Raw genomic sequence first — 23,097 nt, 5'->3', positions numbered from 1 at the left:
GTGGTGAGGATGTGGATGATGGTGGTGAGGATGTGGATGATGGTGGTGGGGATGTGGATGATGGTGGTGAGAATGTGGATGATGGTGGTGGGGATGTGGATGATGTTGGTGGGGATGTGGATGATGGTGGTTATTATATTGATGGTGATAACTATTGTAATGATGATGTGGTGAAGATGATGATGATATTGAAGATGATGATGGTGGTGGTTATTTTATTGATGATTGTGATGTAGATAGTGATGATGAGGATGATGTTCTCGGCGCTGACAGGTCGCAGATCTCCGCAGTTTCGGGATGTGACCTGGAGGATATTCCCGACCAGCTCCAGATTTAGACTAATTCTTATACAATTCCTTTGTTTTTTCTCCCCATGTACAGTACAGATCAAAAGTTTGGACACACCTTCTCATTTAAAGATTGTACATTCACACTGAAGGCATCAAAACTATGAATTAACACATGTGGAATTATATACTTAACAAAAAAGTGTGAAACAACTGAAATTATGTCTTATATTCTAGGTTCTTCACAGTAGCCACCTTTTGCTTTGATGACAGCTTTGCCCACTCTTGGCATTCTCTTGATGAGCTTCAAGAGGTAGTCACCGGGAATGGTTTTCACTTCACAGGTGTGCCCTGTCAGGTTTAATAAGTGGGATTTCTTGCCTTATAAATGGTGTTGGAACCATCAGTTGTGTTGAGCAGAATTCTGGTGGATACACAGCTGATAGTCCTACTGAATAGACTGTTAGAATTTGTATTATGGCAAGAAAAAAGCAGCTAAGTAAAGAAAAACGAGTCACCATCATTACTTTAAGAAATGAAGGTCAGTCAGTCCGAAAAATTGGGAAAACTTTGAAAGTGTCCCCAAGTGCAGTGGCAAAAACCATCAAGCGCTACAAAGAAACTGACTCATATGAGGACCGCCCCAGGAAAGGAAGACCAAGAGTCACCTCTGCTTCTGAGGATAAGTTTATCCAAGTCACCAGCCTCAGAAATCGCAGGTTAACAGCAGCTCAGATTAGAGACCAGGTCAATGCCACACAGAGTTCTAGCAGCAGACACATCTCTACAACAACTGTTAAGAGGAGACTTTGTGCAGCAGTCCTTCATGGTAAAATAGCTGCTAGGAAACCACTGCTAAGGACAGGCAACAAGCAGAAGAGATTTGTTTGGGCTAAAGAACACAAGGAATGGACATTAGACCAGTGAAAATCTGTGCTTTGGTCTGATGAGTCCAAATTTGAGATCTTTGGTTCCAACCACCGTGTCTTTGTGCGACGCAGAGAAGGTGAACGGATGGACTCTACATGCCTGGTTCCCACCATGAAGCATGGAGGAGGAGATATGATGGTGTGGGGGGGCTTTGCTGGTGACACTGTTGGGGATTTATTAAAACTTGAAGGCATACTGAACCAGCATGGCGACCACAGCATCTTGCATCGGCATGCTATTCCATCCGGTTTCCGTTTAGTTGGACCCTCATTTATTTTTCAACAGGACAATGACCCCAAACACCTCCAGGCTGTGTAAGGGCTATTTGACCAAGAAGGAGAGTGATGGGGGCTACGCCAGATGACCTGGCCCCCACAGTCACCAGACCTGAACCCAATCGAGATGGTTTGGGGTGAGCTGGACCGCAGAGTGAAGGCAAAAGGGCCAACAAGTGCTAAGCATCTCTGGGAACTCCTTCAAGATTGTTGGAAGACCATTCCCGGTGACTACATCTTGAAGCTCATCAAAAGAATGCCAAGAGTGTGCAAAGCAGTCATCAAAGCAAAAGGTGGCTACTTTGAAGAACCTAGAATATAAGACATATTTTCAGCTGTTTCACACTTTTTTGTTAAGTATATAATTCCACATGTGTTAATTCATAGTTTTGATGCCTTCAGTGTGAATTTACAATTTTCATAGTCAATCTTTAAATGAGGTGTGTCCAAACTTTTGATCTGTACAGCAAATGTACCGTATTTATCATTGAGGGGTCGGACGAGACGACCAGGTGGAGGGTCCCGTGTCACCTCCTCATCTATAGACTATTCCTTGTACACATCTATTCTCCATCCATCAACTCAATCACAATGAAGAACTTATAATGACAGATAACAGAGAACAGCAGCTGAGATTGGGGGAGAATACAAATTAAATGTTTTATTTCCTGCTGCGCTCTGCAATTATACATGAAGTTTAGTAACTTTGTCATCGCTACCTCTATACTCCAGTCACATCCAGAGCTGCTTTCAAAACTCCACTCCGATAATGCACTGCCCTGTTGGGACAGCTAAGAAGTGGGATATTTACTGCAGCTTTGGATGTGACTGGAGACAGGAAAATAAAAATAAAATATTGCTGGGGGTCATTTCTCTGGATGGCGATTTATTTACTTATTTTTTTTCTTTTCATTTAAGGTACACGAGTTCTGCAGTAGAGCGACAAGGAACCACATCCATGAGGAAGGTACAGAGGACGTCTGCTCTAATGGTTAATGATAATGATCTGTTCAGGAGCAGACACAGACAGATAAGGGCCCCTGAGCAGGAACAGTGTATGGGCCCCTGTGCAAGAGCAGTATATGGGCCCCTGTGCAAGAGCAGTATATGGGCCTCTGTGCAAGAACAGTATATGGCCCCTGTGCAAGAGCAGTATATGGGCCCCTGTGCAAGAGCAGTATATGGCCCCTGTGCAAGAGCAATATATGGGCCCCTGTGCAAGAACAGTATATGGGCCCCTGTGCAAGAGCAATATATGGGCCCCTGTGCAAGAGCAGTATATGGGCCCCTGTGCAAGAGCAGTATATGGGCCCCTGTGCAAGAACAGTATATGGCCCCTGTGCAAGAGCAATATATGGGCCCCTGTGCAAGAACAGTATATGGGCCCCTGTGCAAGAACAGTATATGGACCCCTGTGCAAGAACAGTATATGGCCCCTGTGCAAGAACAGTATATGGCCCCTGTGCAAGAGCAGTATATGGGCCCCTGTAAAAGAGCAGTATATGGGCCCCTGTGTAAGAGCAATATATGGGCCCCTGTGCAAGAACAGTATATGGGCCCCTGTGCAAGAACAGTATATGGACCCCTGTGCAAGAACAGTATATGGCCCCTGTGCAAGAACAATATATGGGCCCCTGTGCAAGAACAGTATATGGGCCCCTGTGCAAGAACAGTATATGGGCCCCTGTGCAAGAGCAGTATATGGGCCCCTGTAAAAGAGCAGTATATGGGCCCCTGTGCAAGAACAATATATGGCCCCTGTGCAAGAACAATATATGGGCCCCTGTGCAAGAACAATATATGGGCCCCTGTGCAAGAGCAGTATATGGACCCCTGTGCAAGAGCAGTATATGGCCCCTGTGCAAGAACAATATATGGGCCCTGTGCAAGAACAGTATATGGGCCCCTGTGCAAGAGCAGTATATGGGCCCCTGTAAAAGAGCAGTATATGGGCCCCTGTGCAAGAACAATATATGGCCCCTGTGCAAGAACAATATATGGGCCCCTGTGCAAGAACAATATATGGGCCCCTGTGCAAGAGCAGTATATGGACCCCTGTGCAAGAGCAGTATATGGCCCCTGTGCAAGAACAATATATGGGCCCCTGTGCAAGAACAGTATATGGGCCCCTGTGCAAGAGCAGTATATGGCCCCTGTGCAAGAACAATATATGGGCCCCTGTGCAAGAGCAGTATATGGACCCCTGTGCAAGAGCAGTATATGGCCCCTGTGCAAGAACAATATATGGGCCCTGTGCAAGAACAGTATATGGGCCCCTGTGCAAGAGCAGTATATGGGCCCCTGTAAAAGAGCAGTATATGGGCCCCTGTGCAAGAACAATATATGGCCCCTGTGCAAGAACAATATATGGGCCCCTGTGCAAGAACAATATATGGGCCCCTGTGCAAGAGCAGTATATGGACCCCTGTGCAAGAGCAGTATATGGCCCCTGTGCAAGAACAATATATGGGCCCCTGTGCAAGAACAGTGTATGGGCCCCTGTGTAAGAACAGTGTATGGGCCCCTGTGCAAGAGCAGTATATGGACCCCTGTGCAAGAACAGTATATGGGCCCCTGTGCAAGAACAGTATATGGGCCCCTGTGCAAGAACAGTATATGGGCCCCTGTGCAAGAACAGTGTATGGGCCCCTGTGTAAGAGCAGTATATGGACCCCTGTGCAAGAACAGTATATGGACCCCTGTGCAAGAACAGTGTATGGGCCCCTGTGCACGAGCAGTATATGGACCCCTGTGCAAGAACAGTATATGGGCCCCTGTGAAAGAACAGTATATGGCCCCTGTGCAAGAACAATATATGGGCCCCTGTGCAAGAACAGTATATGGCCCCTGTGCAAGAGCAGTATATGGGCCCCTGTGCAAGAACAGTGTATGGCCCCTGTGCAAGAACAATATATGGGCCCCTGTGCAAGAGCAGTATATGGACCCCTGTAAAAGAGCAGTATATGGGCCCCTGTGCAAGAGCAGTATATGGGCCCCTGTAAAAGAGCAGTGTATGGGCCCCTGTGCAAGAACAGTATATGGGCCCATGTGCAAGAACAATATATGGGCCCCTACGGAAGAACAGTATATGGGCCCCTGTACAAGAACAGTATATGGGCCCCTGTGCAAGAACAGTATATGGGTCCCTGTGCAAGAGCAGTATATGGGCCCCTGTACAAGAAGAGTATATGGGCCCCTGTACAAGAGCAGTATATGGGCCCCTGTACAAGAGCAGTATATGGGCCCCTGTGCAAGAGCAGTATATGGGCCCCTGTACAAGAGCAGTATATGGGCCCCTGTGTAAGAACAGTATATGGGCCCCTGTACAAGAGCAATATATGGGCCCCTGTGTAAGAACAGTATATGGGCCCCTGTACAAGAGCAGTATATGGGCCCCTGTGTAAGAACAGTATATGGGCCCCTGTACAAGAGCAGTATTTGGGCAGCTGCACAAGTTGCATCAATGGTCAATCCGCCCCTGGGTGATTACAATGATCCGCTGATTGCAATGTTCCGGTGATTACAATGATCTGGTGATTACAATGATCTGGTGATTACAGTGATCCGGTGATTACAGTGATCTGGTGATTGCAATATTCCAGTGATTACAATGATCCGGTAATTACAATGATCCGGAAGTTACAGTGATCTGGAGATTACAGTGATCCGTTGATTACAGTGATCCGGCAATTACAGTGATCCTGTAATTTCAATGATCCAGCTATTACAGTGATCCAGTCATTATAGTGATCTGGTGATTATAGTGATCTGGTGATTACAATGATCCTGTGATCACAGTGATCCGGTGATTACAATGATCCTGTGATTAGTGATCCGGTGATTACACAGATCCGGTGATTACAGTGATCCGGTGACTACAGTGATCCGTTGATTGCAGTGATCCGGTGAGTACAGTGATGTGGTGATTACAGTGATCTGGAGACTACACTGATTCGGTGAATACACTGATGCGGTGATTACCGTGATCTGGAGATTACACTGATCCATTGATTACAGTGATTACCCTGATCCGGTGAGTACAGTGATCTGTGATTGCAGTGATCCTGAGATTACAGTGATCTGGAGATTACACTCATCTGGTGATTACAGTGATCCGGAGATTACAGTGATCTGGAGATTACACTGATCATTGATTACAGTGATCCAGTAATTGCAAGGATCCGGTTATTACAGTGATCCGGTGATTACACTGATCTGGTGATTACACTGATCCGGTGATTACAGTGATCCGGTGATTACAATGATGCGGTGATTACTGTGATCTGCTGACCATATTCGCACAGCATTGGATACTTGTTTGCTCCTGCTTGTCCTTCAGCCTCGCTGCTGCTGCTCCTCTGCGTCCAGCTGTGATCGGACGCTGTGCAGGGAGCGGCCTCCATTGTGAAGCAGGCAGGCGGCAGTAACGTGCTAAGTGCAGCTCCGAACATCAGTTCATGCAGAAGGAGATCCGTCTCGCTGGAAGGTCGACGAAAGGGAAGGAAAAGAAGGAAATCACAAGCGTCTTATGTAACCGGAGCGGCCGCCGTCCATCAGATCTGACCTCTGTCACGGCTTAAAGGGACACAGCAGAGACCTGTATATCAGTGATGTCATCACCAGGGGGCGGGGCTGACAACCTCACGCACCATGTACAGGCGAGTTGTCAGCGGTAATAGATGAACGCTGCATTCATGTGCTGGCGGAGTCCTGATGCCGGGTTCCCCGTGTTTTCTGCCCCTCGCGGAGGATTTGGCGTTCGCCATCTCGTGTAAGTTATTGTTATTAGCGCGTCTCTGCTGTAATTCTAGGACGAGCGCAGCGGGCGGCTCCTGCAGCGGGATCACTTTATTTTCATTAGTTTTCCGTCCGTCGCGTAGCCGGATTGATGTTCCTATAATGTATTTTGCAGATTAGGTGGAAAGTCGTAGATGGAGGGGAGATATAACGCGGCGTCTGTCCACCCCGGGCAGCGTCATAATGAAAAGCGCAATATTGTATCAGCGGGAAACAAGAATCAAGGCTTGATAAGAACAATATGCTCCGCACGGAGCGTTACACCGACGTCCGAACATCCGGATAATCCTGAAACCGAGAAATACTCGAGAAACAGAGCAGCGACTGATCCTGGCCTGTAGGGGGAGCTCAGCGACCCCACATTACAGCTCCGCGAAAACTTCATCTACAGACTGTGGTCCAGAACGTGCCCAGATCGTCAGGACAGAAGGCGAAGAGTTAAAGTATCACAAGATTTCAGGATCTGATCCACACTACAAAACAAGGGGGTCAACCCCGACATTTCCTGATGGTCAGGTGGTGCAAGGCCATGCTGGGAGTTGTAGTTTCACAGCAGCTGGAGAGCAGTACAGGATAATGTGGTGACAGGCAGTGTTGTCATAGTCACAGCAGCTGCTCCTGGTATATGACCGTTGACCGCCGGGGCCTGATAGCTGACCTAGGCCGATACCCGCAGGAGTCGGGGCCTCATGGCTGACCTAGGCTGATACCTGCAGGAGCCGGGGCCTCATGGCTGACCCAGGCTGAAACCCACAGGAGCTGGGGCCTGATGGCTGACCGAGGCCGAAACCCGCAGGAGATGGGGCCTGATGGCTGACCCAGGCCGATACCCGCAAAATCCGAGGCCTGATAGCTGACCCAGGCCGAAACCCGCAGAAGCTGGGGCCTGATGGCTGACCCAGGCCGATACACGCAAAATCCGGGGCCTAATGGGTGACCCAGGCCGAAACCCGCAAGAGCTGGGGCCTGATGGCTGACCCAGGCCGATACCTGCAAAATCCGGGGCCTGATGGCTGACTCAGGCCAAAACCCACAGGAGCTGGGGCCTGATGGCTGACCCAGGACGATACCCACAAGAGCCGGGCCTGATGACTGACCCAGGACGATACCCACAGAAGCTGGGGCCTGATGGCTGACCCTGGCCGATACCCGCAGGATCTGGGGCCTGATGACTGACCCAGGCCGATACCCGCAGGAGCCGGGCCTGATGGCTGACCCAGGACGATACCCACAGGAGCTGGGGCCTGATGGCTGACCCTGGCCGATACCCGCAGGAGCTGGGGCCTGATGACTGACCCAGGCCGATACCCGCAGGAGCCGGGCCTGATGGCTGACCCAGGACGATACCCACAGAAGCTGGGGCCTGATGACTGACCCAGGCCGATACCCGCAGGAGCCGGGCCTGATGGCTGACCCTGGCCGATACCCGCAGGAGCTTGGGCCTGATGACTGACCCTGGCCGATACCCGCAGGAGCTTGGGCCTGATGACTGACCCTGGCCGATACCCGCAGGAGCTGGGGCCTAATGACTGACCCAGGCCGATACCCGCAGGAGCTGGGGCCTAATGACTGACCCAGGCCGATACCCGCAGGAGCCGGGCCTGATGGCTGACCCAGGACGATACCCACAGGAGCTGGGGCCTGATGACTGACCCTGGCCGATACCCGCAGGAGCTTGGGCCTGATGGCTGACCCTGGCCGATACCCGCAGGAGCTGGGGCCTAATGACTGACCCAGGCCGATACCCGCAGGAGCCGGGCCTGATGGCTGACCCAGGACGATACCCACAGGAGCTGGGGCCTGATGACTGACCCAGGCCAATACCCACAGGAGCTGGGGCCTGATGACTGACCCAGGACGATACCCGCAGGAGCCGGGCCTGATGACTGACCCTGGCCGATACCCTCAGGAGCCGGGCCTGATGGCTGACCCAGGACAATACCCACAGGAGTCGGGCCTGATGACTGACCCTGGCCGATACCCACAGGAGCCAGGGCCTGATGACTGACCCAGGCCGATACCCTCAGGAGCTGGGGCCTGATGACTGACCCTGGCCGATACCCACAGGAGCCAGGGCCTGATGATTGACCCAGGACGATACCCTCAGGAGCCAGGGCCTGATGACTGACCCTGGCCGATATCCACAGGAGCCAGGGCCTGATGACTGACCCAGGCCGATACCCTCAGGAGCTGGGGCCTGATGACTGACCCTGGCCGATACCCACAGGAGCCAGGGCCTGATGATTGACCCAGGACGATACCCTCAGGAGCCAGGGCCTGATGACTGACCCAGGCCGATACCCTCAGGAGCTGGGGCCTGATGACTGACCCTGGCCGATACCCACAGGAGCCAGGGCCTGATGATTGACCCAGGACGATACCCTCAGGAGCCAGGGCCTGATGACTGACCCTGGCCGATACCCACAGGAGCCAGGGCCTGATGACTGACCCTGGCCGATACCCACAGGAGCCAGGGCCTGATGACTGACCTAGGACGATACCCTCAGGAGTCGGGATGAATGTCTTCATAAATGGTTTACAATCTGCCGTCACTTTGAGAAATGCTCTTGTAATTGCGCCACTTTGAACGACTAAATTGTATCAGTAATTAACGGCGGCTTCATTGTTTGCTGTAATGAGCGGAGGATCCGCGGGAGATGAAGGCGGATAATTAGATGCATCTGAAATGGCAAGACTCAGAAGAGACTCAAGACTCTGCAAAAGATACCGAAGACTTCAAGAGCAGCGCTCCTCACCGCTCCCACTGATCAGTCAGTCGCTGACAGTAATCTCCATGTAATGTGCGATAACTGTGACCCCCCCCCCCCCTCCATACTTCCCTTATCTTGTACTGGTCCCAAAATGTGTCACATTTTACACTCCAGTCACAACCAAAGCTGCATTCACAAATCTGCTTTTATATCAAGTATTATTACCCAGTCACCTTCAGAGCTGCACTAACAATTCAGCTGTTATATGATTTCTTATACTCCAGTCACCTTCATTTACCTTTCTGATATTATGTGGTCTTATACTCCAGTCACAACCAAAGCAACATTTAAAATCCTGTTGTTATATCAAGTCTTGTACTTCAGTCACCTTTAGAGTTTGTGCCCACGCTGCGGATTTTCCTGCGGATTTTTCCGCAGCGGATTTGGAAAATCCGCAGTGCAAAACCAATGCGGTTTTCACTGCGGATTTTCTTGCGGTTTCTTCTGCGGGTTTTCACCAGCACTTTCCTATTGGTGCTGGTTGAAACCCGCTGCGGAATCCACACAAACAATTGACATGCTGCGGAAAATAATCCGCAGCGTTTCCGCGCGGCTTTTTCCGCAGCATGTGCACAGCGGGTTTTTTTCCCCATAGGTTTACATTGTACTGTAAACTTTGAGAAAACTGCTGCGGATCCGCAGCAAAATCCGCAGCGTGTGCACATAGCCTTAGAGCTGCACTCATAATTCAGCTGTTATATGATTTCTTAGGCTATGTGCACACGTTGCGGATTAGGCTTAGGAATTTCTGGTACGGATTCTGCCTTTCCTAGCAGAAAACGCACCTGCGGATTTGTCGCATTTTTGTGCGGTTCCGCAGCGTTTTTTTGTGCGTTTTTGCTGCGGTTTTCTTGTGGATTAGCTGCGTTTTTTACCCCTGCGGTTTTCTATAATGGAATGGGTACAAAAACGCTGCAGATTCACAAAAAGGAAGTGACATGCTACTTCTTTTAAACCGCAGTGGATTTTCCGCAAAGTGTGCACAACATTTTTTTTTCTCATTTCTTTACATTGTACTGTAAATCAATTGCGGATCTGCAGCGTTTCTGCACCGCAAAAAACGCTGCGGATCTGCAGAGAATCCGCATCGTGTGCACATACCCTTATACAGTACTCAGTCACAACCAAAGCTGCATTTAGAATCCTTTTGTTATATCAAGTCTTGTACTGCAGTCACCTTTAGAGCTGCACTCATAATTCAGCTCTTATATGATTTCTTATACTCCGTCACAACCAAAGCTGTGTCGAAACTTTGGCTGCTTGCCTCTAATTAATTTTCCTCGATATCTGTACAGCTGGCTGCACAATGCCGTCACTTTAGAAACTTTTCGCACTTTTTAAAAAGTCTGTAGAAAAAGTGGCGTCGTGAAATGCATGCAGCAGATTTGTTACAACGTGCGACATTTTTTGTAACGCTGAGATCGGGTCACCGCACAGCTCAACTGCAATCCATACTGTAAAGTTCTCTGGTACCGAGAAAGTGACAACATTATGAATGCAGCTCTGGGAGTGACTAGAGCATAATGTAACGTATATCAGGATCAGCAATAGACAAGTAAAGTGTAACATGTCATTATGTTATTACAGACGCGTTTTTTTTTCTCTCCTGCAGTCTTTCCATTATGCATCGCTGAGGGTCAAAACCAAAAAAAGATCAAAAGGTAAAAAAAAAAAAAAAACTTGATAAAATTTCTTTAAAATAAATTTGTGAGGTTCGTGGATGCGCGACTGGTAATCGGCTTTGGTTCGGGATATGTCCAATATCTGGGAATGAAGCACAATGTCACTTTTATTTTAGGAGGGTCGCTCACAAGCGGCAGCCGGCGGCGAATTTCCTGCAAAGACCTCGGACACGGCGACTGTGAGGGCTGGCTATGGAAAAAGAAGGATGCCAAAGGATACTTCACACAGAAGTGGAAAAAGTACTGGTTCATCCTGAAGGACTCGTCCCTGTACTGGTACACCAACCAGAACGTGAGTTGCTGCCGCAGGGAGGACCGACGCTGCGCTGCCGTATAAAGGGCCGACACTGCGCTGCCGCAGGAAGGGCGACACTGCACTGCCGCATAAAAGGCCGACGCTGCGCTGCGGTATAAAGGGCCAACGCTGCGCTCCCGCATAAAGGGCCGACGCTGCACTGCCGCATAAAGGGCCGACGCTGCGCTGCCGCAGGAAGGGCGACACTGCGCTGCTGCAGGGAGGGCCGACGCTGCGCTGCTGCAGGGAGGGCCAACACTGCGCTGCCGCAGGAAGGGCGACACTGCACTGCTGCAAGAAGGGCCGACGCTGCGCTGCCGCAGGGAGGACCGATGCTGCGCTGCCGTATAAAGGGCCGACGCTGCGCTGCCGCAGGAAGGGCGACGCTGCGCTGCTGCAGGGAGGGCCAACGCTACGCTGCCGCATAAAGGGCCGACGCTGCGCTGCCGCAGGAAGGGCGACGCTGCGCTGCTGCAGGGAGGGCCAACGCTACGCTGCCGCAGGAAGGGCGACACTGCGCTGCTGCAGGAAGGGCTGACACTGCACTGCCACATAAAGGGGACCAACGCTGCGCTGCCACATGAAGGGCTGACGCTGCGCTACCACATGAAGGGCCGATGCTGCGCTATCACATGAAGAGCCGACGCTGCGCTGCCACATAAAGGTCTGACGCTGCGCTGCCACATGAAGGTCTGACGCTGCGCTGCCACATGAAGGTCTGACGCTGTGCTGCCACATGAAGGGCTGATGCTGCTCTGCCACATGAAGGGCCAACGCTACGCTGCCACATGAAGGGCTGGAACTGCGCTGCCGCATGTAGGGCTGACACTGCGCTGCCACATGAAGGGCCGACACTGCGCTGCCACATGAAGGGCTGACACTGTGCTGCCACATGAAGGTCTGACGCTGTGCTGCCAAATGAAGGACTGTCGCTATGCCACAGCCACATGAAGGGCTGATGCTGCGCTGCCACATGAAGGGCTGATGCTGCGCTGCCACATGAAGGGCTGATGCTGCTCTGCCACATGAAGGGCTGACGCTGCGCTGCCACAGGAAGGGCTGATGCTGCGCTGCCACATGAACACTGCGCTGCCACATGAAGGGCTGACGCTGCGCTGCCACATGAAGGGCTGATGCTGCGCTACCACATGAAGGGCTGACACTGTGCTACCACATGAAGGGCCGACACTGCGTTGCCCCATGAAGGGCTGATGCTGCGCTGCCACATGAAGGGCTGACGCTGTGCTGCCACATGAAGGGCCGACGCTGCGCTGCCACATGAAGGGCCGACCCTGCGCTGCCACATGAAGGGCCGGCACTGCGCTGCTGCATGTAGGGCTGACACTGCGGCTGCATAAAGGGCTAATGCTGCGCTGCCGCATGAAAGGCTGACGCTGCGCTGCCACGTGAAGGGCTGACACTTCGCTGCCGCATGAAGGGCTAATGCTGCGCTACCACATGAAGGGCCGATGCTGCACTGCCGCATGAAGGGCTGACACTGCGCTGCTGACTGGCCATTTCACCACGTTTTTCTGCAATCATCACAAATCTGCAACGGTTTTGGAGAGTTGTATCAAAGTCACTGCGGTTTTGCAACAGAAAATGCGACAGATGAATCCCGGTGGATTTGGTGGCTCAGAGTTCTGCAGATCCAAGAAAGGTGAATGGGATAAGTGCTGACATTTCTGCATCAAACCCATTGACTGTGAAATCCCCATAGGGGTACGTCAGATACATTGTTACAAATCGCCTGCAAAGTCTAAAATGTGCATTTTGCTGCAGATTTGTATTGGATTCTGCTAAAGATCTATATGGAAAAGGGGAAATCTGCAGAATAAATGCACAACAGGCTGCAAGTGTGACAATCTGCAGCAGGTGTTGTGATTTGTTGGTGCAGATTTTAAATGGAGAATCTGCCAGAAATTCGCCACTCCTGAATGTGGCCTCGGGGTTAAGCAGCGGACTGCAGGGTTATTGGGGGATTTACATGGGGCTTCTTTCACCGGCGTCACACACGCAGTTTTACCGTCACATTTTTCTTTCATTCAGTTTTTCCAGGTGATTTCCGGATGAGAAATGTTCATCACCTGGAAACATCAGTGACGATTGATTGTGATGGACTTTGATGCAGATTATGTGCAGTTTTCGCCCCAATGTTGCAGCCAAAACAATGATTGGATTTTATGGCAGAAAATTGCCGCACATCAGATAGTAAATTCCCTCCTATGAACTAAAGAAGAAAAAAGCAGAACAAAATGAACAGATCTGTCAATATTAGCTTGCTGACTGTTTCCATGTATATTTTCTTTTAGGCTGCAAAAAAAAAAAAAATGACCATATTTAATGATTATATGTTGAGTGCAGAAAAATCAGCTGTAAAATGTACGCAAACTGCATGAGGCTCGAACTCCTCCATGCTGACTGACCCCCTCCATGCTGACTGACCCCCTCCATGCTGACTGACCCCCTCCATGCGGACTGACCCCCTCCATGCTGACTGACTCCCTCCATGCGGACTGACCCCCTCCATGCGGACTGACCCCCTCCATGCGGACTGACCCCCTCCATGCTGACTGACCCCCTCTATGCTGACTGACCCCCTCCATGCTGACTGATCTGCTCCATGCTGACTGAACCCCTCCATGCTGACTGAACCCTCCATGCTGACTGTCCGCTCCATGCTGACTGACCCCCTCTATGCTGACTGACCCCCTCCATGCTGACTGATCTGCTCCATGCTGACTGAACCCCTCCATGCTGACTGAACCCTCCATGCTGACTGTCCGCTCCATGCTGACTGACCCCCTCTATGCTGACTGACCCCCTCCATGCTGACTGATCTGCTCCATGCTGACTGAACCCCTCCATGCTGACTGTCCGCTCCATGCTGACTGACCCCCTCTATGCTGACTGACCCCCTCCATGCTGACTGATCTGCTCCATGCTGACTGAACCCCTCCATGCTGACTGTCCGCTCCATGCTGACTGACCCCCTCTATGCTGCCTGACCCCCTCCATGCTGACTGATCTGCTCCATGCTGACTGAACCCCTCCATGCTGACTGTCCGCTCCATGCTGACTGACCCCCTCTATGCTGACTGACCCCCTCCATGCTGACTGATCTGCTCCATGCTGACTGAACCCCTCCATGCTGACTGATCCGCTCCATGCTGACTGATCCCCTCCATGCTGACTGAACCCCTCCATGCTGACTGAACCCCTCAATGCTGACAGAACCCCTCCATGCTGACTGACCCCTCCATGCTGACTGAGCCCCCCCATGCTGACTGACCCCCTCCATGCTCACTGATCCCCTCGTGCACAAAGCGCACTCTGAAGTCAGATTTTATCAGCCTTGCATTACTCCAGTTACAGCCAGAGCTGCATGCACGATCCTCCTGGTTCCCGAGTGTGGTCACCCGTATGTGATGGGAGTGATGCTCCTTTTTTCTGCAGTTGATACATTGTTGCTTTCTTCCATCAGGATGAGAAGGCGGAAGGTTTCATCAGTTTACCAGAATTCAGGATAGACCGAGCCATCGAATGTAGGAAGAAACAGTGAGTACCGAGCGATATCGCTGCGATCACAGGCGCAGAATAAAACCCACAGTGAGAGGAGCAGGCTCTCCAGCAGCACAGAGGATTTCAGGAGAGCTGTGAACTGATCTGGTATGAGGTCTGAGATGGAATCATATATAGTGAAAGTGGGGGAGCGATTATTGAAAGGAATGCGGTCTGCAGCAGCACAGAGGATTTCAGAAAAACTGTGATTATCTTCTGGAGGTGGAGTGAATATTGGAAAAATCAGGGAACCTCTTTTTATATCAGTGCACAAGTATATAAAGTATATACACTACAGTACAGTAACATTGAGGCACGGCCGTATATAGGGGCGCCGGATCCTGAGCAGTATATAGGGGCACCGGATCCTGGGCTATATACAGTTTATGGAAAGTATTCAGACCCCTTTACATTTTTCACTCTGTTTCATTGCAGCCATTTGGTAAATTCCAAAAAGTAATTTTTTTCTCATTAATGTGCACTCTGCTCCCCATCTTGACTGAAAAAAACAGAATTGCAGAAATTTTAGCAAATTTAATAAAAAGGAAAAACTGAAATATCACATGGTCATAAGTATTCAGACCCTTTGCTCAGACACTCATATTTAAGTCACCTGCTGTCCATTTCCTTGTGATCCTCCTTGAGATGGTTCTACTCCTTCATTGGAGTTCAGCTGTGTAATTAAACTGATAGGACTTGATTTGGAGCGGCGCACACCTGTCTATATAAGATCTCACAGCTCACAGTGCATGTCAGACCAAATGAGAATCATGAGGCCAAAGGAACCGGCCAAGGAGCTCAGAGACAGAATTGTGGCAAGGCACAGATCTGGCCAAGGTTACAGCAGAATTTCTGCAGGACTCAAGGTTCCTAAGAGCACAGTGTCCTCCATAATCCTTAACTGGAAGAAGTTTGGGACACCAGAAGTCTTCCTAGACCTGGCCGTCCTGCCAAACTGAGCAATCGTGGGAGAAGAGCCTTGGTGAGAGAAGTAAAGAAGAACCCGAAGATCACTGTGGCTGAGCTCTAGAGATGCAGTAGGGAGATGGGAGAAAGTGCCACAAAGTCACCTATCACTGCAGCCCTCCACCAGTCGGGCCTTTATGGCAGAGTGGCCCGATGGAAGCCTCTCCTCAGTGCAAGACATATGAAAGCCACATAGAGTTTGCTAAAAAAAACACACAAAGGACTCCCAGACTATGAGAAATAAGATTCTCTGGTCTGATGAGAAGAAGATAGACCTTTCTGGTGATAATTCAAAGCGGTATGTGTGGAGAAAACCAGGCACTGCTCATCACCTGCCCAATACAATCCCTACAGTGAAGCATGGTGGTGGCAGCATCATGCTATGGGGGGTTTTTCAGCTGCAGGGACAGGACGACTGGTTTTCATTGAAGGAAACATGAATGCGGCCAAGTACAGAGATATCCTGGATGAAGACCTCTTCCAGAGTGCTCTGGACCTTAGACTTGGCCGAAGTTTCACCTTCCAACAAGACAATGACCCTAAGCACACAGCTAAAATAACAAAGGAGCGGCTTCAGAACAACTCTGTGACCATTCCTGACCGGCCCAGCCAGAGCCCTGACCTAAACCCAATGGAGCATCTCTGGAGAGAACTGAAAATGGCGTCCACCAACGTTCACCATCCAACCTGACGGAACTGGGGTGTATCTGCAAGGAAGAATGGCCGAGGATCCCCAAATCCAGGGGTGAAAAGCTTGTAGCATCATTCCCAAGAAGACTCCTGGCTGTACGAGCTCAAAAGGGGCTTCTACTCAACACTGAGCAAAGGGGCTGAAGACTTATGACCATGGGAGATTTCAGTTTTTCTTTTTTATTAATTTGCAAAAATTTAAACATTTCGGTTTATTTTTCAGTCAAGATGGGGTGCGGAGTGAACATTAATGAGAAAAAATGAACTTTATAGAATTTACCAAAAGGCTGCAATGAAACAAAGAGTGAAAAATTTAAAGGGGTCTGAATACTTTCCGTACCCACTGTGTATGAGGTGCCAGATCCTGAGCCGTATATAAGAGGTGCTGGATCCTGAGCTGTATATAGGGAGAGCCAGATTCTGAGCTGTATATAGGGAGCGCCAGATCCTGAGCTGTGTATAGGGGGTGTCAGATCCTGAGCTGTATATAGGGGGTGTCAGATCCTGAGCTGTGTATAGGAGGTGCCAGATCCTGAGCTGTATATAGGAGGTGCCAGATCCTGAGCTGTATATAGGGGGCGCCAGATCCTGAGCTGTATATAGGGGGCGCCAGATCCTGAGCTGTATATAGGAGGTGCCAGATCCTGAGCTGTATATAGGGGGTGCCAGATCCTGAGCTGTATATAGGGGGCGCCAGATCCTGAGCTGTATATAGGGGGCGCCAGATCCTGAGCTGTATATAGGGGGTGTCAGATCCTGAGCTGTATATAGGGGGTGTCAGATCCTGAGCTGTATATAGGAGGTGTCGGATCCAGAGCTGTATATAGGGGGCGCCAGATCTTAGGCTGTATATAAGGGGCGCCAGATCCTGGGCTGTATATAAGGGGCACCAGATCATGAGCTGTATATAGGAGGAGCCGGATCCTGAGCTGTATATAGGTGGTGCTGGATCTTGAGCTGTATATAAGGGGCGCCAGATCCTGGGCTGTATATAGGGGCGCTGGATCCTAAGCCGTATATAAGAGGCGCCAGATCCTGGGCTATATATAAGGGGCGCCAGATCCTGAGCTGTATATAGGGGGCACCAGATCGAGACCATGAATTCTGTGTTTACCGTGTTTCTTTTTTCTCGAGACTGAGATATTAAGGATTTTGTGCTTCTCGTTCCAGCGCCTTTAAAGCCTGTCATCCGAAAATCAAGAGTTTCTTCTTCGCCACGGACTGTGTGGAGGAGATGAACAGGTGAGGCTCGGGGCGTCCCGTCGCTCTTCTTCTCTTGGTTCCATGGGTTTGTTGCTCCGGATTTCATCCTCATTTTGTATTTGGCAGCCTGTTGCGTGTGCGCGGCCGGAGATGACGCTGGCGTTTATACGGTACATTACTTATTCCAGAGACTCCATATTTGGGTACAGTCTCTCTTTAATGAACCCCAATAATCGCCTTTTTCCATGCAGCCATTTAACCCTTACGCTGTATCATGGCGCCAATCTCTGCACTGCGGCCGTCTCTGTGATAGGAGGTCGTGTCACCGGAGCGGCGGCTGCAGCGCTGCCCTGCGGGATCCGACACACAGAATGAACGTGTCCTGCTGCTTCTCAGGTTTATATCAGAGCCGCACATCCGGGCTTATAAATAATTGATTTCCCCAATGTATAATTGTAGAATTATCATTTTATAGAAAATCTAATTATTATATTTCATGGATTTTGCAACAGAAAAGGTCAATGGGCAGTTACCGTACAATAGCCAAATATCGTGTATTTTCCCCCAGAGCTGCACTCGAAATTCTGCTGGTGCAGTCACTGCTTTTATACAGTCATGGCCAAAAGTGTTGGCACCCTTGAAATTGTTTCAGAAAATTGAGTTTTTCTCCCAGAAAATTATTGCAATTACACTTTTATTTTTATACGCGTTTATTTCCTTTATGTACAGGTCCTTCTCAAAAAATTAGCATATAGTGTTAAATTTCATTATTTACCATAATGTAATGATTACAATTAAACTTTCATATATTATAGATTCATTATCCACCAACTGAAATTTGTCAGGTCTTTTATTGTTTTAATACTGATGATTTTGGCATACAACTCCTGATAACCCAAAAAACCTGTCTCAATAAATTAGCATATTTCACCCATCCAATCAAGTAAAAGTGTTTTTTAATAACAAACAAAAAAACCATCAAATAATAATGTTCAGTTATGCACTCAATACTTGGTGGGGAATCCTTTGGCAGAAATGACTGCTTCAATGCGGCGTGGCATGGAGGCAATCAGCCTGTGACACTGCTGAGATGTTATGGAGGCCCAGGATGCTTCAATAGCGGCCTTAAGCTCATCCAGAGTGTTGGGTCTTGCGTCTCTCAACTTTCTCTTCACAATATCCCACAGATTCTCTATGGGGTTCAGGTCAGGAGAGTTGGCAGGCCAATTGAGCCCAGTAATACCATGGTCAGTAAACCATTTACCAGTGGTTTTGGCACTGTGAGCAGGTGCCAGGTCGTGCTGAAAAATGAAATCTTCATCTCCATAAAGCATTTCAGCCGATGGAAGCATGAAGTGCTCCAAAATCTCCTGATAGCTAGCTGCATTGACCCTGCCCTTGATGAAACACAGTGGACCAACACCAGCAGCTGACATGGCACCCCACACCATCACTGACTGTGGGTACTTGACACTGGACTTCAGGCATTTTGGCATTTCCTTCTCCCCAGTCTTCCTCCAGACTCTGGCACCTTGATTTCCGAATGACATGCAAAATTTGCTTTCATCAGAAAAAAGTACTTGGGACCACTTAGCAACAGTCCAGTGCTGCTTCTCTGTAGCCCAGGTCAGGCGCCTCTGCCGCTGTTTATGGTTCAAAAGTGGCTTTACCTGGGGAATGCGGCACCTGTAGCCCATTTCCTGCACACGCCTGTGCACGGTGGCTCTGGATGTTTCCACACCAGACTCAGTCCACTGCTTCCTCAGGTTCCCCAAGGTCTGGAATCGGTCCTTCTCCACAATCTTCCTCAGGGTCCGGTCTCCTCTTCTCGTTGTACAGCGTTTTCTGCCACATTGTTTCCTTCCAACAGACTTACCATTGAGGTGCCTTGATACAGCACTCTGGGAACAGCCTATTTGTTGAGAAATTTCTTTCTGGGTCTTACCCTCTTGCTTGAGGGTGTCAATGATGGCCTTCTTGACATCTGTCAGGTCGCTAGCCTTACCCATGATGGGGGTTTTGAGTAATGAACCAGGCAGGGAGTTTATAAAAGCCTCAGGTATCTTTTGCATGTGTTTAGAGTTAATTAGTTGATTCAGAAGATTAGGGTAATAGGTCGTTTAGAGAACCTTTTCTTGATATGCTAATTTATTGAGACAGGTTTTTTGGGTTATCAGGAGTTGTATGCCAAAATCATCAGTATTAAAACAATAAAAGACCTGACAAATTTCAGTTGGTGGATAATGAATCTATAATATATGAAAGTTTAATTGTAATCATTACATTATGGTAAATAATGAAATGTAACACTATATGCTAATTTTTTGAGAAGGACCTGTATATTAACCCCTTTACCCCCAAGGGTGGTTTGCACGTTAATGACCGGGCCAATTTTTACAATTCTGACCACTGTCCCTTTATGAGGTTATAACTCTGGAACGCTTCAATGGATCCTGGTGATTCTGACATTGTTTTCTCGTGACATATTGTACTTCATGACAATGGTAAAAATTATTTGATAGTACCTGCGTTTATTTGTGAAAAAAACGGAAATTTGGCGAAAATTATGAAAATTTCGCAATTTTCCAACTTTGAATTTTTATGCAATTAAATCACAGAGATATGTCACACAAAATACTTAATAAATAACATTTCCCACATGTCTACTTTACATCAGCACAATTTTGGAAACAAAATTTTTTTTTGTTAGGGAGTTATAAGGGTTAAAAGTTGACCAGCAATTTCTCATTTCTACAACACCATTTTATTTTAGGGACCACATCTCATTTGAAGTCATTTTGAGGGGTCTATATGATAGAAAATACCCAAGTGTGACACCATTCTAAAAACTACACCCCTCAAGGTGCTCAAAACCATATTCAAGAAGTTTATTAACCCTTCTGGTGCTTCACAGGAATTTTTTGAATGTTTAAATAAAAATGAACATTTAACTTTTTTTCACAAAAAATGTAATTCAGCTCCAATTTGTTTTATTTTACCAAGGGTAACAGGAGAAAATGGACCCCAAACATTGTTGTACAATTTGTCCTGAGTATGCCAATACCCCACATGTGGGGGTAAACCACTGTTTGGGCGCATGGCAGAGCTCGGAAGCGAAGGAGTGCCATTTGACTTTCAATGCAAAATTGACTGGAATTGAGATGGGACGCCATGTTTCGTTTGGAGAGCCCCTGATGTGGCTAAACATTGAAACCCCCCACAAGTGACACCATTTTGGAAAGTAGACCCCCTAAGGAACTTATCTAGAGGTGTGGTGAGCACTTTGACCCAACAAGTGCTTCACAGAAGTTTATAATGTAGAACCGTAAAAATAAAAAATCATATTTTTTCACAAAAATTATCTTTTCGCCCCCAATTTTTTATTTTCCCAAGGGTAAGAGAAGAAATTGGACCCCAAAAGTTGTTGTACAATTTGTCCTGAGTACGCTGATAGCCCATATGTGGGGGTAAACCACTGTTTGGGCGGATGGGAGAGCTCGGAAGGGAAGGAGCGCCGTTTGACTTTTCAATGCAAAATTGACAGGAATTGAGATGGAACCTCATGTTGCGTTTGAAGAGCCACTGATGTGCCTAAACATTGAAACCCCCCACAAGTGACACCATTTTGGAAAGTAGACCCCCTAAGGAACTTATCTAGAGGTGTGGTGAGCACTTTGACCCACCAAGTGCTTCACAGAAGTTTATAATGTAGAACCGTAAAAATAAAAAATCATATTTTTTCACAAAAATTATCTTTTTGCCCCCAATTTTTTATTTTCCCAAGGGTAAGAGAAGAAATTGGACCCCAAAAGTTGTTGTACAATTTGTCCTGAGTACGCTGATACCCCATATGTGGGGGTAAACCACTGTTTGGGTGGATGGGAGAGCTCGGAAGGGAAGGAGCGCCGTTTGACTTTTCAAAGCAAAATTGACAGGAATTGAGATGGGACGCCATGTTGCGTTTGAAGAGCCACTGATGTGCCTAAACATTGAAACCCCCCACAAATGACACCATTTTGGAAAGTAGACCCCCTAAGGAACTTATCTAGAGGTGTGGTGAGCACTTTGACCCACCAAGTGCTTCACAGATGTTTATAATGCAGAGCCGTAAAAATAAAACAAAATTTTTTTCCCACAAAAATTATTTTTTTAGCCCCCAGTTTTGTATTTTCCTGAGGGTAACAGGAGAAATTGGACCCCAAAATTTGTTGCCCAATTTGTCCTGAGTGCGATGATACACCATATGTGGGGGGAACCACTGTTTGGGCACATGGGAGGGCTCAGAAGGGAAGGAGTGCCATTTGAATGCAGACTTAGATGGAATGGTCTGCAGGTGTCACATTGCGTTTGCAGAGCCCCTAATGTACCTAAACAGTAGAAACCCCCCACAAGTGACACCATTTTGGAAAGTAGACCCCCTTAGGAACTTATCTAGATGTGTGCTGAGCGCTTTGACCCACCAAGGGCTTCACAGAAGTTTATAATGGAGAGCCGTAAAAATAAAACAAAAATTTTTTCCCACAAAAATTATTTTTTAGCCCCCAGTTTTGTATTTTCCCGAGGGTAACAGGAGAAAATCGACCCCACAATTTGTTGTCCAATTTGTCCTGAGTGCGCTGATACCCCATATGTGGGGGGGAACCACTGTTTGGGCGCATGGGAGGGCTCGGAAGGGAAGGAGCTCCATTTGGAATGAGGACTTAGATGGAATGGTCTGCAGGTGTCACATTGCATTTGCAGAGCCCCTAATGTACCTAAACAGTAGAAACCTCCCACAAGTGACACCATTTTGGAAACTAGACCCCCTAAGGAACTCATCTAGATGTGTTGTGATAGCTTTGAACCCCCAAGTGTTTCACTACAGTTTGTAACGCAGAGCCGTGAAAATTAAAAAAAAAAATCTTTCCCCCCAAAATTATTTTTTAGCCCCCAGTTTTGTATTTTCCCGAGGGTAAGAGGAGAAATTCGACCCCAAAAGTTGTTTTCCAATTTGTCCTGAGTACGCTGATACCCCGTATGTTGGGGGAAACCACCGTTTGAGCGCATGGCAGAGCTCGGAAGGGAAGGAGCGCCATTTGGAATGCAGACTTAGATGGAATGGTCTGCAGACGTCACATTGCGTTTGCAGAACCCCTAATGTACCTAAACAGTAGAAACCCCCCACAAGTGACCCCATATTGGAAACTAGACCCCCCAGGGAACTAATCTAGATGTGTTGTGAGAACTTTGAACCCCCAAGTGTTTCACTACAGTTTATAACGCAGAGCCGTGAAAATAAAAAATCTTTTTTTTTCCCACAAAAAATATGTTTTAGCCCCGAGTTTTGTATTTTCCCAAGGGTAACAGGAGAAATTGGACCCCAAAAGTTGTTGTCCTATTTGTCCTGAGTACGCTGATACCCCATATGTTGGGGTAAACCCCTGTTTGGGCACACGGGAGAGCTCGGAAGGGAAGAAGCACTGTTTTACTTTTTCAACGCAGAATTGGCTGGAATTGAGATCGGACGCCATGTCGCGTTTGGAGAGCCCCTGATGTGCCTAAACAGTGGAAACCCCCCAATTATAACTGAAACCCTAATCCAAACACACCCCTAACCCTAATCCCAACAGTAACCCTAACCACACCTCTAACCCTGACACA

The 23,097-nt window shown here is 48.5% G+C and overlaps 1 protein-coding gene across 1 annotated transcript in view; it reads left to right on the top strand.

Annotated features, from left to right (window-relative positions):
- LOC138661436 (connector enhancer of kinase suppressor of ras 2-like) overlaps positions 1 to 23,097 on the top strand; it is a 468,527-nt gene that overhangs the window by 430,478 nt on the left and 14,952 nt on the right. The window contains exons 15-19 of the mRNA XM_069746117.1: positions 2,411 to 2,459; positions 10,673 to 10,721; positions 10,859 to 11,034; positions 14,522 to 14,595; positions 17,425 to 17,496. Coding sequence (XP_069602218.1) covers positions 2,411 to 2,459; positions 10,673 to 10,721; positions 10,859 to 11,034; positions 14,522 to 14,595; positions 17,425 to 17,496 — 420 coding nt within the window. The remainder of the gene's footprint in view (positions 1 to 2,410; positions 2,460 to 10,672; positions 10,722 to 10,858; positions 11,035 to 14,521; positions 14,596 to 17,424; positions 17,497 to 23,097) is intronic.

Source organism: Ranitomeya imitator, chromosome 2, assembly GCF_032444005.1.
Source record: "Ranitomeya imitator isolate aRanImi1 chromosome 2, aRanImi1.pri, whole genome shotgun sequence".
Taxonomy (NCBI): Eukaryota; Metazoa; Chordata; class Amphibia; order Anura; family Dendrobatidae; genus Ranitomeya; species Ranitomeya imitator.
Note: the sequence above shows the minus strand (reverse complement) of the source record. Positions and strands in the feature narration are given on the sequence as shown.